Source organism: Cydia strobilella, chromosome 18, assembly GCF_947568885.1.
Source record: "Cydia strobilella chromosome 18, ilCydStro3.1, whole genome shotgun sequence".
In the NCBI taxonomy this organism is placed as follows: Eukaryota; Metazoa; Arthropoda; class Insecta; order Lepidoptera; family Tortricidae; genus Cydia; species Cydia strobilella.
Window position 1 is genome coordinate 11,005,342 of NC_086058.1, and position 19,023 is coordinate 11,024,364.

A 19,023-nucleotide genomic window follows, 5' to 3' on the forward strand; every position below is an offset into this window, starting at 1 on the left:
CTTACCATTTTTTTTTCCTACAAAATATTGATACTGATTTTTGAAAATATGTGTAATCCTAAAACATAGTAATGGCAGATTGTAAATTCTACCAATTACGCCCGGAATTCTTCATAATACTATTCTAATATATTCTTTATTTCTAGGACATTACACCGCTAGATACACTAATAAAATAATGACCTAGACATCTAAAACATCAAGATCAAGCACCAATTATTATGCTAACTTCCTAGATCGACTTCATAATAGCAAGAAAACGACTAATTATATTATGAATTTGTTACACAACAAGTTTATTCCTGTGGTTATGAATTAGTTACACAACAAACAGTGGACTAGTTCTTATTTGAATAGCGGCGTGCGATTTCGATTATTCAACTTGCTCTTAACATTTCAAACAATTCAAACTAGTGGGGTCCACAGATGTCACCGATAATTACATGCGATTTAAAGAGCGTTTTCACATTGCCCGATCCGATATCGGATGTCGGATGAAAGTAAAATGTGAGACATATGTGTCTCTCTGTATTTAATTATTCATTTAGTAAATAGTTATTAGTAAAAAACGATAGATAACGCAAAAAAGGCGGACTTGATGCCATATCGCACTCTCCTGCAGCTATTTTTCTCATAGGCGCCTTCCGACATCCGATATCGGAAAGGCGCTTCCGATAAATTTAGCCATGTCGGAGCCCCTCGTCAGCTGTCGGAGCGACAATATTTGTTTGTGTGCGTATGAGTAGACAATGTTTATTGTAGTGTACGTGACCGCTAAAGACTGCGCCCGGGCGCGCCCGCGTGGCCTGCAATTATCGAAAATTGAGCTATTTGTTGTAAGGTCTGTGCCGTCTGTGGAGTGGAGTGGTCTGACGTTGAGAAAACAAGCACTTTCTACTTAGTACAGGATATCCTGTAATGAAGATAGCACACTGCTAGAATAAATAACGTAGCATGACGCACCGCGCACCCAAATTTCGGAGTTTCTTTACTTAGTTTAAAACCACTTATGCGCTGTGCCTACAGCACATATTTGAAATTCAAATGTAGTCTTATGTAACAGTTGAGTTTATTCAGAACATTTACCCGTAACCATATTTAAATTCATGCCTATCAGGATTTCATTTACATAATATAGTTTCTAACTACGGTCAATAGCCACGGCCAAGAGCGGCTTATTAGTGAGAATGACGGGTGGCCGCTTATTAAAATTAATACTAGCCTCTGCCATCGACTTTGTCTGCGTAAAATTGTTAAAATGATAGCTGTAGTAGCCGTGTACCTATATACTGATTTCCGATTTTTTTTATGGTTTTAAGATAGAAGGGTAACAGTTTTTTTAGTAGGTAATAGGTATACCATGGAATTGCTTCCATTAACGCCCTATTCAATTAATTAATATACTCGTATCATTGGTCGACACTGTTAGTGTGGAGTCATTTAAGAATTTTAATATCATATCTAACTTAGATCTCCAGTAAATAAATATGAGCTAGGAAACCAATGTGATCTAAAGGTTCCATATTTGTTGCAAGCGAAAATTTCGATGTATAATTCCTATGATATGTTGCTTTTCTACAGAAAGCCTTGTATCCAATGGAAAAATTGAAATTATTCAATCCCATATTTGCTTGGACCTATTTGCCTTTTTATATGACGTGAAATATCAATAGTGTTGTCAAATTCTTAATATTTTTTATTATTAGGGGATTTAGGAGGTTTCATAGGATATTTAATGTTGTGCTAAATAGATGACACCCAAAATTTACGTTGTCTCGCGGGTTATTCTAGATTCGCATCGCCAGTATCTTTAACCCCCTTAAAAACTAAAGCCACTAACAACCAGTTTCGCCATTTAGCGATACAGGTCCTGCAGTGTCTGACTATTAAATATATCGTTTTTATCGACATTCGGTTACATTATTTAAGCCTACAGCTTTCACATTTCACATGATAAACCACAGCGCAGATGCAAATTGATTACATCCAATTCTTCAGCAGACCTTAGGGGATTCTCCATCTATGATATTATAATTATCACGTTAAGCCCAGTTTCACCCTCTACTAATAGTCTTACATATGTATACTCATAATTCTCTATAGGTTGTGTTCAAAAGTACCTATCTCCACAATATTTACCGTATCTATTTTTTATTAATATACAAGTTGAAATTTTAATCATCAGCCATATTCTGCGTAGTGACTTTGTAGGTCTTGCTGAATAACTATTATTATGGAACCAATGCCGAAATCGCGAAATAAAATTTGGATGTCCCGTAGAAATCAGCGGCATCACATCCGGAATGTACATATGTAACGGCCAATTTTTTTTTCGCGATTTCGGCAGTGGTCCCATAATAAAAGTTGTTTTGTATGACCTATAAAGTCACTACAAAGAGTATGGCTGTTTAGTGATTAAAATTTCACTCTGTATGTTTAAGTTTAACCTACGCTACTGTATTATTTAAACCGTATAGTCATAGCTTTCTCTTTTGTTTCCAGAAATCGAACGATGCGAACGTTAATGGTGAAGGAATTATTGGTTATTACCATGTTAATCGTCACGTGCAGCGGCGGCGCGATTAAACACTGGTTCCACAATGTCGCAGAGTCAGAGTCACCAGTTGAAGGCCGCGGCTCCATGTCAGATGCCGTAGTAAACTACCTGGATTACATCTTCCCGAAGGATGACTGGACTTCTACAATACTGAAGCGGATACTTATGCTATTTACAGCCGACAATATGATCGATTTTAGTAGTGAATTTGTAGGATTACAAGAAAACTGGTAGCACTAGTTATGTGCCGTTCTCAGTAATGCTTCTAATAATGCTCAGTGCTCAATGCAGTAGTTCAAATAATGCCGATATTAGAACTATAGAACATTACTGGCAACGGCTGTCAAAAAACTATAAATCAAGGGTTCAAGTATTAACTTAGTCATAACAATAGAGGCTTTAATAAGTGAGGTAGTATTTATTAAAAATTGAAAAGTCTTGTGTCTTTGATTTTTGACCCATTTACCAATGAGTAAAACAATGAAGACAAGTTCCTATTGTACATCATCCGTTTATATGAAAAATAGTGAGACTATAAAGGTCATCGGGCTCATCTAACGACAATTAATTAGTCAATGACAACTATGATTCATGTGACCTTAGCGTGAGCTGATCTACGGTGGAAATTATTTCATTTCTGATTTTCAGTAGGCCAAGTTAAACTATCATTTCAAAGTAAGAATCCAAATATATATCTGATGGTCTGAAATAAACAAATTTTATTTATTTATTTATTTATGCGTACCTAAGAAATAAACAAGCAGAAATGCATAACAAACAACATTTCCCGGCTCTTTCGAGTAAAATTTAAAGTAATAAATTTCTGGAAATCTAGGGAAAGCCGTACAAATATAATATACAAAATAATATACGAATACATTTTTAAGCAGGAACAATCAAAATTATTTGTCTAAATTACTTAACTTTAATACGAATATGTTACACCACAACTCTCTGGCGAGTAGTACGACAAACAATCCGTGAATGAATCTCTACACATTCCTGAAAGACCGTTGTCGGTGCCTCTGTTGTAATAGTGGTAGTTGTAGTACTTGTCACGATCACCAATTTTTTCCCATTTAAAATCGCATGGACGGTGCTTTGATCGTCTTCTTGACGAAACAAATTTGGGTATACTATAGGCGGTCGGCGTATCGTGTCAAATGGTTCCTTATACCCGCACTCGACACGGCCTTTTCTAAGCCAACAGCCATTAGATAAGAACCGCGCTCTTGAGTTGGACTTACTTTGCACCACCTCTTGGTTCTTATTGAATCCACATAATTCTCTATCCCCAACATACTCGCAAATCGTCTCGTTAAATTCATAGGGCGCACAAATCTTTCCTCTAGGTGTTATTGTCTTAATAGTAAATGGACTTCTTGTAGACCTAGGACTTGCAGTTGTAGTAGTGTGGAAATAGTAACGATATCCCTCATTACGCCTTGCAGATTGGAATTCATCTGCTATACGTTTCTTACAGGGTAGGCAGTTTACCAGTGCGGCACAGATCTAAAAATATTACATTTATCGAAAATGGGTAAGTATAACTGGTTGCGATGAGCGCGAAGTATATTATATTTACAATAAAATAAACTGAGTTATTATTCGATGCAATTTTAATTATTGTCAGAATGACTAGTGTCAATATCCGATGTCAGATATTTACAGTTATAATGTAAGAATAAATCAGAGGTTTGCAAGTAGGTAATAAAGGAACACTAAATTACGAGTAATAGGGAGGATGAGTCATATCAATAACACTTGACTCGATATTTAATTAATCACTAGCACTGGTGCGTTTTGCCCCCAAAAAACCGCTTTATGTTGATCATAGCGTGATCGAAATTTATAGTAACTTACCAAGAGTAAAGTGACGTGCATGGCTATATCGATGGGTTAATCTAAGTTTATCAATTAAATTAACTGGGAGTCGTAAAGTAAGAAGAAAATATAATTGAAATTGATAGATACCTAGGTATTTTATTTATAGGTAGCAATATCAACAAATATTTTTCTATTATGATCGGTAGCTGTACAGTACATGAGACTATTAATTTATAGTTGTTAGGTAATACCTTAGATATCCATTAGAAAACAAAACGTTAAGGTACTTATAATTGGTAGAGTATTTACCTATCGTATCGTTTATCTTTATTTTACTTTAGCAATAGGGGTTTCCAACAGTGCTTCAGCTTATCCCTGGAAATCCTGCTGGTACACTGGAGGCACTGGAATGACCTACATATGGGTTCTAGAGGCACGGTGTATAATTTAATGTAAATAGTTATTTGTAATTTTAATTAAACTTTATTTTAATTGTATTATAATATAATTTAATTTATTTTATGTATTTTTAAGTTTAATTTTAAATTTTAATGTGACACTGTTCTTTTATGTTTTTATCGATGGGTATTTTTGCCCGAAATAAACATTTTGATTGATTGATAAATAATTTATAGCGAACATAATCAGTTAAGCCGTTTTTGAGTTATCGCAGAAAGTCTTCCCTTTATGGTAAAAAAGACGTACAAAGCGCTGTGAAGGTCAGTTCCCTTTTGCTTGATGATACTTACTAATAGCACCCGTTCAAGGTCTGTCTGTTGCGACTTGTGACGGACGGGCAACTACGAAACCCTACACTGCATGATCCGTCATACTCTTGTTTATTAAATAAAGTTTTCACATGATTTTCTTAAAACTTCTATGGAACTCCTACATAACGTTATACCACATAAAATAGGTAAGTAGATAGGTAGTCACTAGTTTGTGTAGTGTGTACGAATTCACAAACATTTCTTTCATTGGTACAATAGGTTTAGTCAATAATTTAATTCTTCATCGAGACTAATTACGCGACAAGCCTTCTTCGAGTGAATCTCCACACATTCAATGGTAGTGCGGCGCATGCGGCGTCCTGTTGTCATCTTCGGCTTTACGGTTTGTGTTGTTGTTGTTTTAATTTCTTTCGTAGCTGTCGTGGTACTTGCTTCTGTAACTTTTGATGTAGTTTCTTGAATTCGTTTCGTTTTTCGTCTCGTTAGGTCTAGACGCTGATTTATGTGTGGTTTAGTTGAAGTAGTAAAACTATCGGTAATGTCAGATCGTTTATTATATTCACACTCCACTCGCTCGTCTCTGTTATGACAGTTTAACCCTAGCTTAGTAAATTGTTTAGTCGGTTCATTATCGTTCGGATTTTTCTGGTTTTTATTATAACCACAAACCGTCCTGTTGTCAGAAATGTCACATTTGTCATCGTCATAGTCGTAGGGGCAGCAACTTTTTGAAAAATTCGATGAACAACAGTTCCCTGGGATATTGATAGCAGTTTGAGAAGTGGGTTCTTCAACAGTGGTTTGTCCTGTAGCAGTGGTTAGTGGTATAGTCTCGGTTTTGGATTTAGGCGTGGTGCTGGTGGTTTTTGCTGGAGTTTCAGTTATAAGTTTAGTCGTGGTAATGCTATTTTTCGCTATTGTTTCGGTGCTCGTTTCTATCGCAGCTTTAGAAGTAATCTTTTCTGAAGTTACAGTTGTAGACATTTTTGAATTTCCTGTCATAAGTTCTTGTGTAGACAGGTCAGTAACAGGAGATCCTTTACCATATCCACACTCGAGGCGATCATTTACAAGCCAACAAATAAGACCATACTTAACTGTAGTCGTTTCAATGACAGTAGGTTTTTCCTGATTTTTATTGTAACCACACAATGTCCTATTGTCAGAGATCTCACATTTGTTGTTATCGTAATCATAAGGACAGCACCTCTTTGATAAGTCAGAGGAACAGCATCTTCCAGGCGTGCTGTCTGTTTCACTGCGAAGATTACGTTTGCCTGGTGTAAGTCCTTGAGGCCAGTCCGAAGTAGTAGTAGGAGAGTAGGTCGTAGAGACGTTCACGGTATCCATAAAGTTCCCGGTTGGAGCACTGTATGCTAGAGTCATGCCATCTAAAAATAAATTGTAAAAAAAATGTCACCGAGTAGTTTTCAGTATTAAGACATTTGTAACGAGTTACAAAATTAAATTACATGAAGATCAAAAATCGAGAGGCTTATGTCTAACGAATGGGATAGCATATGTCTCGATATACGATATACCGGCAAATAAACATGGTTCAGCGAGCAGCTGAGACTGAGACACCTGAAGAAAAACATTGGCAATGTTGAATCGAGACTGTCCGAGGATAAAGCGTAATAAGTATATAGTTGGTCAAGCAAATCTTGTCAGTAGAAAAAGGCGGCAAATGTAGGCGCGAAGGGTTATCGTCGCATAGAAAATTTGAATTTCGAGCCTTTTTCTACTGACAAGATTGTCTTGACCAACTATAATATTTAGGGCCTATTTCACAAAGTCTGAGTAAAGTATTGGATAGCTAATTAACAAATAAATTAACTGCCAGATAAAAGTACTTCAAGTTGTAAAGGTGTTTATCTACCAGTTAAGCTTATTTAAGATTGTGAAACTCCAACGATGACTTTATTTGTCAGATAAGTGGCAAGTAGCTTATTTAGGACTTTACTTGGACATTGTGAAACAGGCCCTAAATATTATAGTTGGTCAAGAAAATCTTGTCAGTAGAAAAAGGCTCGAAATTCAAATTTTCTATGGGACGATAACCCTTCGCGCCTACATTTGAAAGAATGTTGCGTTTATAAAGTAATTAATAAAAATGCACCATACCATAAAAATAGTGATATGGCGGCCTTTCATGTCTCGCCAACTCACTATTGATAAGAAATACACTTAATTTTCTGGAAAAAAGTGGTTATAAAAATCTTATTTTAGAAGCTTACTGTTATAACTTGTTAAATTGTGCATGTCTACAAAACATTGTCGTCTTTATAGTTCTTAGTATATAAATAAAATAATCAATGTGTTACATAGTTATTTGTATAAATCAGTGGTAATTCTATAATCGTATATGCTTACACTTGCCAGTTCAGTCCAACAAAACTAAGTGTTTTGAAAGTTTGAAAGCCTACACATAGGTAAATTACTAAATCACACTAAATTTTTTATAATGGTACAATATAGTTTTTTGCAATTTTTGGTTACAGCACTGACTATAGTGACTACTTATACAGTTACGAAGTTTTTTGAGGTTCAGTTCTAGATTCCGGATTCGCAGTGTCAGGTCCTTTCTCGTATCCACACTCAACGCGTTCCTCAACAACCCGACAATCCAGACCCATCTTGGTAACGTGAACTGGTACGCTGTCAGGTTTCTTCTGGTTCTTATTATAGCCACACAACTTCCTGCTGTCTATGCTTTCACATTTATTGACATCATAATCGTACGGGCAACACTTTTTTAATGGATCAGTACAACACTTTCCTGGAGTATTGTCTTCCAGATTTCGAAGGATAGGTTTGTCTGGAGTTTCAGAGTCACTGAAACTAGAACTTCTTGTAGAATTCAGGGAAACCGTGCTATTTTGAAAGGGAGCACTGTAGGTTAAAGCCACGCTCATCTGAAAAAAAAAATCCACATCTCCCAAAAATGGTAGGAGTGTGAACTCAGATGTAACATTACAATACAAGAAGCTGGGTTTGAACAAACTGTCTGATATTTTGATCTGATAATTTATGGTGGTGGCAAGGCGCCTAGCCTTTCAAAAATGGCATACACCAGAGAATTTGGGACGGGTACCGCCGTGGCCGGGTGGTCTAGTAGTGGTTAGGACGTTAGCCGCGTAAGCTGAAGACGCGGGTTCGATTCCCGCCTCGGTCACCGATGGATTTGGTCACCTTTTCTTTAGTGTATGATATCTATTTCAGCTTAAAATTTATGGTTAATCAAAAAGTACAAGTTTTGTTACTAGATACTTACCATAAACATACTGACGGATGACATGGTGATGCGGTTTTTATTTCATTTCCGGTTAAGTTGTATTTCAATTAAATTCTCAAAGCTATAAAACGGCGTTTCAGTATGTATTAGTGAGGCATGCAATTTTTTAATCGACATACAATTATATGTTCCATTGTATGGGTACACAGAGGAATTTCTTTTTTCTGCCATATGATAAACGTTTTAAATTTTGTATATGGAACCACAAATAATAATAAAATTAAATAAACATTAAAAACCAAAATAAACGTTAATTAGGGATAGGTCTCTTTGATTATTAATTTTATTATGATTTTTTGTACTGCGATTGGGATTTCTATATCAATACTGAATAAGTGAATATCAATATGAATATATAGCAACAAAAACGTAATTATATGGTAAACATATTTTTTAAGATACATCGATGTTGGCTCTTTCTCTCAAATTAGGTAGACGATAGAAAATTTACACTATAACAACAAATTACAGATATATAATAAATTAAAATTGTAGGGTGATTTTCCATAGAACAAATTTATTTATTTTGTTATTAAACTCAGTCTGTGTTATATAGTAAAGAAACATATACTGGTAGCCAATAAAAACCGGTCAAGCGCGAGTAAAAAATTGTTTTTAATGCCAAACAAGGAATGGGTACGTGTTTTTCATAATAAATAGGTACTTTTTGTAGGGAATGCGATTGTAATCAAAAGTAATTATTTTACATTAAGCAATAAACGGAGCTTTCAGATTCGAGGATTTTTACGACAAGTCTGTCTCTTGATGAGATTTATTATTGCTATACTAATTAGCAAACATGAATAATTGCCTCGTAAGGCTCACGCTCACAGTTCTATTCTACCTGTAGTTCGATAAAATTTAAATTATTTTCAATCGGAATAGTTTCAATAGTTTCATTTTTTTTTTGTTTTGTAAAATTTTTAAACAGCAATGTCAACTTTATTTCCTACACTATAAAATTCAAATTGCACGGATTTTTTTTGGATTTTTTTCTTCTATGGCTGGGTCCTGGTACTGGTAAATAGCCCCCATTTTTATAAGACAAATTACCACTGGTGATGCTTGGTTAGAAAAGATCGAACGGGCCAATCAGAGGGGGCCTACATTATTGGTATACCTATAGTGTTTAACCCGCACGTAAACAGAGGGGTATTATATATATATATATATATGTTTGACGCCAATGTCTGTCTGTCTGCCTATCTCCAACGGATGGATCGATTTCGATGCGGTCTTTATGTTTGATAGAAATCGGTCCAGCAGTTTGAAGAGTATCCACTCTTATCCAAAATGATGTAAGGCATTTTTGGCATAAAAATGATTTTTCTGGCATATAACGTAGTTAGTAACGGTTTTTTCACTTCTCATTCTCGTAAAGTCCCACTAAGCCGTGCGTAGACGACATAAAGCATGTTCTAGAGCATAAAGTAAAATCATGTATTACGATCCTTATTGACTTAGCAATAAAGTCCTGCATCTGCCATACAAACTGTCAGCCCTGCCGGCGCGCCCCCGACCGGCCCGAATACAATTTTCTTTAGTCTTGAATAAATACGGTAAAATAACCTAAAATATTTGATATTTTTGTATGTATATTTTACTCACGATCGAAGTGAAAAGTAGTATATAACTCGGGCATAAATGTCAATTTTTATCCTCGAAGAATGGATCGCTTTATGCCCTTGTTGTACAATCTACTATTTTTATTTTATTTAATAGTTATGTCTAGCTTATAAATGACAATGTTTGCTTCTTATTAGCCGTTATCATTGCCCTAATCTTGCCAACAAGGTGGTACCGGTATGCAAGGACTATCATAAGTGATAACACATCTCTCCTCGAAGGACGCGCATGATGTAGCTGGCTGATTGGCCGATGTAATATCCAACTTGGGCGGTTTAGAAGTTAACTTCTTGGACTGTGTAGTTTTTTCTGAAAATAGAGTATTTTATAGCCAAACATTAAAATTTAGCAAAACATAAGTAAGAATAACATTTACTAGTTATTTCTTAAAACTGCACGTAAATTCGTTAATTGGTACAATGCTAATAAACGAGAATACAAGTTGAATTTATTCCAAATCTCTTCATTTAAACTAGTGGTGGTAAAAGCGGTGAAACGTGATTAGCTAGCAACTAAACTATAGGTATTTTTTCTGACACTGATCCCTTTAGTCCGACCACACCACAGAATAAATAATAGTAATAAGTACAGAAGATTCACTCCCTAACAAAACGCGTCTATTAAGACAGATATGACCGTTAGGTGGCGCAAGCGCCAACAGGTGTCCGTTCCGTAGCCGTGCGCGGCAACTCTATAGCTACACCAAAATTGGTGTTGGCCGCATGCACTTGTAGCGACGCGACGAAATCGCGGAGTGAGCCATGCCTGGTCCGACTTACAAATTTCATTACAATTATATTTATCGCGGCTCGTTGTTCCTGTTCCTAAACATATTTCGTGAATATTCTGTCTGTTTTGTTCTACCTAAAAAAATATAATAAAATACGTACCATATTTGGTGGTGGTAGTGGCAGGTTTTGGGGTAGTGGTGGTAGTAGTGGTAGTAGTGGTAGTAGTGCTAGTGGTGGTAATGGTGGATGTTGTAGTTTCAACTCTGGCTTTGGTAGTAGCTACAGTAGCTGCTTCTGTTGTTTTTGTTGTTTTCGGTGTTGTTGTTGTTGTTGCTTTTGTTGTTGCTTCGCTAGCTACTTCTTTAGTAGTTTCTTGGTTACAACAACTGCAGCAGTCTAGGTTATTTGGAGGATTATTATTTACAAAACTTGGTCTCTGATCAGTTATATAAGGCCCGTTATATCCGCACTCGAGACGATCATCGTTAACTCGACAAGGAAGTCCGTATATGGTTACGCTTGCCTGAAAGAGGTCGCTTTTTAGCATTAGAACATTTGTAGTTACTTAAAGTAATTTTTTTGTATTTATCCCTTTACAGGGCGCTAATTCCAAATGGTGCAGAGAAGACAAAACAAAAACGAAATGTGTTATTACCTAACTTATTGAAGCAAACAAAGGCAATTTAAGAATAGGTAAGAAACACTTCATAATATCTCATTGGATTTTAATTTATTTCATTAATTTTTTGGATGCACCTGTATAATGTTATAAATTATAATCAACTATAATGTAAGCTTTATTTGGTATGACTTTGTACTTGAATGAAGCAGGTGTTAGGAAAAATATTTTTCACCTCAGCAGCTCGAACAAACCTACGCTCAAGATTCTAACTTAGAATCTTTCGCTTTCTCGGGACTCAAAATCAACACGCAAGAAAAACAACTTTCCTCTCTTGTTGCACAAATAACTAATCAGTAACTAATAACAGAAATAATTAGACAAATGGAACATAGGAAATTAGAATATCGATAGATTTAAATGATTTTACTCTTGACTTGACCCTTCGTTATTTTTCTGGTGTGATTCAGACCATTCAGTGTCACGTGCGTACGTCAAAGCCAAAAAACTTACTACCAAAAATCATACCATTTCATCAGTTTTTTTTTGGTTTTTATTATAACCACACAAGGTTCTGTTTCTTGCAGTCTCACACGTGTCATCGTAGTCGTAAGGGCAACAACTCTGAGAGCCAGATTGGCAGCAGCTTCCGGAATTGGCGACACCATTTTGTCTCCTGATCGGTTTACTTGGAGTGACTTCGATGGAGACATACTCGTATTCAATAGGGGCACTGTATGCTAGAGTTACAGTCATCTAGGAATTTTGAAAAACATGACTGATTAATCTGGATATTAGATAATTATATTTATCTTAATGAGGGGTGACAAAAATTTGTATTAAATAAAAATTTTGGTGGTAAAAAAAAAGATGAAGTACGGGGTTTTCTTCCTTGAAAAGATTTACAATGATATTTTTTTTTCTAATTTCAATATAACATTGGCATCGAAAATTTGACGCTTATGATATAATAAAGGTTTGTACATATATTTATTTGTAATTTTATTCAAAAGTGCACATTTGAAACAATACGTATAACTTACCATAACTAAACTGACATGGTGGCTTTTCATGTCCCTTCTGGCCACGCTTGATGAATATTTTAATTAATTTAGCAATCAGCATAAAACAATAATAATATAAATTAAAATATAACAAACCTGATTGATTAATTAGTGATTAGGTACCTACACGCACTAAAGTCTGTTCGGAAAGAGAAGAGTCGTGGAATGTATAGGGCCCACTACATTCCAAGACTCTTCTCTTTCCGAACAGACTCTACCAGTGTTACCCCTAAAGGGGCACAGGTCAATTAGAACAAAAATTTGGCAGTTCCGAACAACTGACAGGCCGATATCGCCGGGCGGACTGGTAATCAGTAGGCCCCTTTACTGATATAAAGCTAATAGTTAAAATCTAACTATATTTGACAATTTTAACCGTTTGGATAACAGGACAGAAAACAAATGAATATATACTTGATTCTTCTTGGTTAATGATTGAATTAGTTTGATGAGTAGGCTGGTGAAAAGTTAATTCAAATATTACTAGTAAAATAGTAATTTTTACTAGCAATACTAATCATAAACTTTCAAGGGGCCCACTGACTATCAGTCCGCCGGACGATATCGGCCTGCCAGTTGTTCGGAACTGTCAAATTTTTGTTCTTGCTGGCAGGCACATATCGTCCGGCGGACTGATAGTCAGTGGGCCCCTTTACATGGCGCCTTTACCATGCACTTATTTTTTAAATTAAGTATTTGTGTTATTTCTATAATTGATACGGTTACTACGTCTGGAAATAAAAATAAGTCCCGGTGTGTAGAGTTAGACCAAGAAAAGTCTGCAGAGATTTTGGCAGCACACGCAGTGCCGGTGTTATTTATACGTCATAATTTCCTAAAGTTTGACGTTTAGACTGTGACAAATACTTTAGAACGCAAACTGAAACTGGAAAAGAATTCCAGTATGGCAGATACATTAGGAGCGTTGTTTCCCCGCTACGCTACTATAGCTGCTGACGCTGACCAACTGCTGACTGTATGACGTGATAATGACGTGTAGTTAAATACGGAGCTAATTTAATTTATTTTAATTGGTATCTTGGTCTGGGCTGAAAAACAGCGCTGCAGTGTCACTCACGCTGAGTTGATGCTGGCAGCATTATGCTGACGCCCAAACCATTTGTCACAGCAAATGTTTAGTTATTAAGTTACAGATATTAGGTTGAGATTATACATAGATTATAGGTATAATGTTTATAGGTTAAGTAACTTTTTTGATATTGTGTTTTCTGTATTCGCTGTTGTGGCGATAAATACATATTCTTTCTTTCTTTCTTTCATAATTCCGTTCCATTTCAATTTTCTTCTCACATTACTGTTGTCAATGACGACGCACGATAAGAATATACACTTTTATCGTTGTAGGCAGGTAAGTACATAATTCTCTCGTTACGTAGAAGTAATAAAAAAATAATGGTAGTCATATTGGCACATGTATATAGTCAGTCCTATTTCATTATGATTATGTATGGTCTGATTAAGTATTTGGAAAATCTGGGTCGATTTGGATCTATGGATGAAGATGTTAAGCCTGTTTTTTGAAATATAATAAAAACATTTCAAAAATCATTCATTTCAATTAAGCACGATGGAATTGAAATTATTAAAACTTTTTTTTTTATGAAATAGGGGGCAAACGAGCAGACGGATCACCTGATGGTAAGCGATTACCGCCGCCCATGGACAACCGCAACACCAGAGGGGTTGTAAGTGCGTTGCCGGCCTTTAAGATGGGAGTACGCTCTTTTTTTTTTAAGGTTTGAAGGGCATATCGGTCCGAAAATACCGCAGGCGACAGTTCATTCCACAGTTTGAACTTGAAGCTTGTAGTTCTCATTCTTCTAAATAGAAAGTCCCTAAGGTTCAAACTACAAGTAAAATATAGCTTCCAGCATGGTGTTGTTTTTAGTTTGAGGTGAGCGTTAGAATCTGGTTAGAATTCTTAGTTGAAGACAGAATTTTTTATCCAATGAAGGTTTAGGGAAAAGGTCCTAATGGACCCTTACTAAGGGTCCTTTAAAATACAGCATTTACAGTGAAAAGTTCTGTGTGGTAAAAACGCTGTACAAAATAAAGATGATTTAACGAATCGTTAAAGAGATTTGAGGCGAACAAAATAGATTACAAACTATATTCACAAGTGTATAAGAGACAACGAATTCCTTCACAGGACTACATTTGGATTTATTTATGAAAACGTCAACCGTATACGACAACATGACAAGCAAGCAGCAGCACGAGTATGCAATGCACAGACGTGATGTCTGATGGTGCGTTACAAATTAATGTTTTAAAAAGAAATAATCCAGGCAAACTTCAATAGTTCCAATGAAACTTAACGCCGGTGCGTTTATAACTGCATTTTTAATGATTTATTGTACATATGGTTCTGTGGGCTACAATATTAATGTTGTGCCAAGCATGTGTCAGCTCCGTGGTGGTAGGATCGAGTGCGGGTATCGAAGATTAATGTATGCAGGTAAGTAAAGCGGTTTAATGCAGTATATTTATTAATTTACTAAATATATTATAACAACATAAATACAAAAATACATACATATTCATACATACATATTCATTCATACATACATACATACATACATACATACATACATATTCATTCATTCAATAAAAAATATACTTTATAAAAACTAGACTTATATTGACCGGGATATAGACCGTGATTACCTTTTGTAAATAATACACAAGGTAATCACGGTCTATATCCCGGTCAATATAAGTCTAGTGAAACTAACCGTGAATAGTTCAAAACTAATTTATAAAAACTTAATATTGTCTTCGGTTACCGCGATAGTTACTCATGAAATAAAACTATGAAAACGGATTTTTTATCGCGTATATATATATCTTTACTTGAAAATAATTGTAGTGTATAACTAGCCTTATGAAACGATTTTGCATGTACAACCAGCCTTAAAGGTTGTAGTCTATGATTGTTCATTATTTTAGTATGTGGGTATTTTTGCACTTTCTAATTTTTCCTCAGTCACCCGTTGACCACGAACGCTGTAAAGGGTTCGAAACGTCGGGATGTATTATAAATTCAATATACGCGATATAATCCGTTTTCATAGTTTTATTTTATAAAAACTTATTAAAAATAGGTTTTGTAAAAAAAATGAGGTCTTTTTACTGGGAATCGGAGGATTTCCGATTCCTATAATAATAAATGTCCCAGATTTTTTATTTAAATTTTGTTGGTAGTGCAGGTGCACCACATACACATACTTACAAATAATTACCTACGTACGTACACGTACCTACTCTAAGCAGTGTATAGGCGACATGATATTTCTTTGAGTTAGAACAGTCATGAAGATGAATTATACAACAGCATGTTGTATTTTTCCTAGGTATCCGTCGACCGCCAGTCTACGACACACAGTACAAGGGGAGCCATGTGAAAAAGAAAACTGGTGACAACACGGATTTGGACAAGCTTTCCGGTGGCAGTAACGAACAAGAGAAACTCTTAATAAATGAGGATAAGACAGTAAAAACTACCAAATCACCCAAGTGCGCAGGGCTTTTACGAAACATTTTGGGGGACATAGATAAACTGCTTCCTTGCTAATATGGTTTGGTTTCTTGAGCTGGATCATTATACATATATCTATAAGTATTCTATCATTTACTTTCCCGGACCGTGTCTTAACGATAAAAAATGGTACGAGTAATTAGATATACATATACGAGTAGATATGACTTAATCTTTCGCTTAGAACTTTCAGGTTTTCATTTTCAGTCATAGCATATTAATGATGATGATGTTAAACTCGTGGTAAGGCTACTGATATGTTTGACATGTCGCCACCATGTCACAAATATCAAATTCGTTAAATTTGAACGCCTAACATTTTGAAGGGAGCAAAGTAAGTCAATCGAGTATAATCTTTTTTTTTTTTTATCTGGTTTTTATGGAGGCTTTGGACACTCTAGGTGAACATGTCAGCCTCATGGGTGCTATCATAGTTTCCTACTCAAGGGAGAGGTCAATAAAGTAGTAAACACTGATTGCTGAGTATAATCTTACATCTAGGTTTTATAGCACATTTTTTAACTTTGGTATTTAGTTTAGAAAGGAAGTACATTAAAACATCTACAATTTATTCGTACTAATCATACTACACACTATCTTTTTCCGTATCTGGACACAGCTTGGCAGAGTTGTTTTAGTTGTTGGTTTCGCAGGGCGCGAATATACAAGTTTCTCCTTAACATCATTATCTCGATCATCGTTTGTTTGGCCAGTATTATCTCTCTCATTGTCACTTTCTTGATCAGGAGCTTCTGTCCTGTCGTATACGGGGGGTCTACGGATACCTACAAAAGGTACGAAAGTTATTAACGAAGAACTTTACTACTATGCCCATGGGTGTAGAACTGTAAACGGAAGAAGAAAGTAGTCAGAAGATCAGCGATGGAAGTCGCCAGCAACATGCTGAGATGAGGCCATTTCGTGGCACTTTATTCTTTGTATCCGTTTAGGGTTCCGTACGTAAAGGGTAAAAATGGGACCCTATTACTAAGACTTCTCGGTCCGTCTGTCTGTCACCAGGCTGTATCTCATGAACCGTGATAGCTAGAAGGTTGAAATTTTCACAGATGATGTATTGTATTTCTGTTGCTGCTATAACAACAAGTACCTACTAAAAAGTACGGAACCCTCGGTGGGTAAGTCCGACTCGCACTTGTCCCGGGTCCCGTTTTTACCCTTTGGGTACGGAACCATAAAAAAAAACAAAGTTTCAAAATGTATGTCTAGTATTCTAGATGATGTCGACTTGAGTCCCACGAACCTACCTATTAGGGCCAGAGGGCCTACCGCGAACCACGTTCGACGTGTTGCCTCCCTGTCACACTTAAGTACGAAGTTACAAGTGTGACAGAGAGGCAACACGTCGAACATGGTTCGCGATAGCCCCTCAGTAGTCTTACATACAAAATTTCTACTCGTTCTATTTTCTTCATATTATAACAATTTTTAGTAACGAAAACTAACCAGACAGATATAGGTATACGTAAGTAAATGTTCAATTGTTCATGCCAAATTTTATGTAATTTAAGCAGTATTAAAATGAGAGCGTATAACTTCGATTGTATGGGAGCGGCAAGCTCGGCCGAATCGCACCTTCCCATACAGGCGCAGTCCGCTCTCATTTTAAAACTACGTGTTGGATTGTAATGAAACTTTGCACTTACAATGACATGAGGTATGTCTAGGTCTGTAATTAGTTTATATAGCTCCAGTTTATGAAACAAACTAAATAGAGCAAAAACATGTTTTGTATGAAAAACTTAAATTCGCTGTATTTTTTAACTATGGTATGTGGTATGGTGTGGTATGAAGCTACATAAACTAATTACAGACATAGATATACCTTATTCTATTGTAAGTACAAAGTTTCAGGGCAATCTAGCTAGTCGTTTTAAAATAAGAGCGGAACTACGTTTGTATGGAGAACCGAGCTTGCCGGGGACCCTTAAATTATCACTTTGTTTACTAACTGCCAATAAACAAAAACAATTTACCTTCAAAGGGTGCCTCCATGTACCCACACTCGAGTCGTCCACGGCGAAATAAACAACCGTTGCCCACATCTAAAGTCAACTCGTTAGGGTTCGCTTCTGGACCTCCGCTGTTCAAATCGTACCCACACACCTTCCTGTCATTTACGAAAATACACTTTTCGCTGTCAAAATTATAAGGGCAACACCTTTTTCTTGGACGGATAGTTGAACTTTGCAATGATAGCCTATTAAGAGTCAGGTAATTGTTATTTCCATTGTTATTGTTATTCCCACGATTTTTGTTATACCCTTGATTATTGATATTCCGGTTATTTCCTATATTATTTGTATTTTTATTATTTTTTATAACTATTCTACCGGTGTCATCAGTGTATGAACCCGGTCTTCGAGAGATGCATTTTCTTTGAGGGGCGCTGTATGTTAGTGCTACGCTCATCTAAAACAAATACTTTCATTGATTAAATTTAATAACTATTTACTTAAAAAAAAACGATATTATTGATAACCAAACAAGTATTAAATGATACATACACTCACCATGAATACGCTGATATGACTGCCATTCATATTTATTTTGCATTGAGAATTAACAAAATTATTTGGTGTGACGTAAATAAATGTATTTTCTTTATTTCTTTCAATAGGGAAATTAATGAATATTTGCTATATTACTTAAACATACGTTCATATCTCGGCTTATCATTATTATGATTGCATTTTTATGACAATTCCAATTAAAGTTATCAAGTTACCGGAGACTAACTAGTAAGATCAACAGAAAACATCAAAGAAATGAAATGAGTTAAGAACCTTTTGAATACCTACATCAAACTATTTTTTATGTTGCTGGATTCGTCGATCTATGAACTCAAAACAAAAATGGCCGTTTTGAACTTTGGACGCATAGATTGACGAATCCAGCAACGTAAAAACTATTATAATGTATTTTAAAGATAGTTAAATACAAAACACAGTACATAGCGGCCCCCCTTTTTTAAATATCTATCGTAAAATTTAAAT

The 19,023-nt window shown here is 35.7% G+C and overlaps 3 protein-coding genes across 3 annotated transcripts; all 3 read right to left on the reverse strand.

The window, feature by feature from the left end:
* Positions 1-7,620: 7,620 nt before the first annotated feature.
* LOC134749615 (uncharacterized) lies at positions 7,621-8,559 on the reverse strand. The gene is made up of 2 exons (XM_063684632.1): positions 8,390-8,559; positions 7,621-8,030 (listed from the first exon to the last, which is right to left on the reverse strand). The coding sequence occupies exons 1-2, from the start codon at positions 8,411-8,413 to the stop codon at positions 7,644-7,646; spliced, it is 411 nt and encodes a 136-aa protein (XP_063540702.1). The 5' UTR covers positions 8,414-8,559; the 3' UTR covers positions 7,621-7,643.
* Positions 8,560-10,187: 1,628 nt separating this feature from the next.
* On the reverse strand, positions 10,188-12,539 carry LOC134749669 (integumentary mucin C.1-like). The gene is made up of 4 exons (XM_063684687.1): positions 12,430-12,539; positions 11,915-12,142; positions 10,927-11,290; positions 10,188-10,345 (listed from the first exon to the last, which is right to left on the reverse strand). The coding sequence occupies exons 1-4, from the start codon at positions 12,457-12,459 to the stop codon at positions 10,188-10,190; spliced, it is 780 nt and encodes a 259-aa protein (XP_063540757.1). The 5' UTR covers positions 12,460-12,539.
* A 4,031-nt stretch (positions 12,540-16,570) lies between these two features.
* Positions 16,571-18,697, reverse strand: LOC134749671 (putative uncharacterized protein DDB_G0272516). Its single transcript, XM_063684688.1, has 3 exons — positions 18,541-18,697; positions 18,004-18,439; positions 16,571-16,794 (listed from the first exon to the last, which is right to left on the reverse strand). Exons 1-3 carry the CDS (start codon positions 18,568-18,570, stop codon positions 16,571-16,573), a joined length of 690 nt encoding a protein of 229 aa, XP_063540758.1. The 5' UTR covers positions 18,571-18,697.
* Between the last annotated feature and the right edge of the window lie 326 nt (positions 18,698-19,023).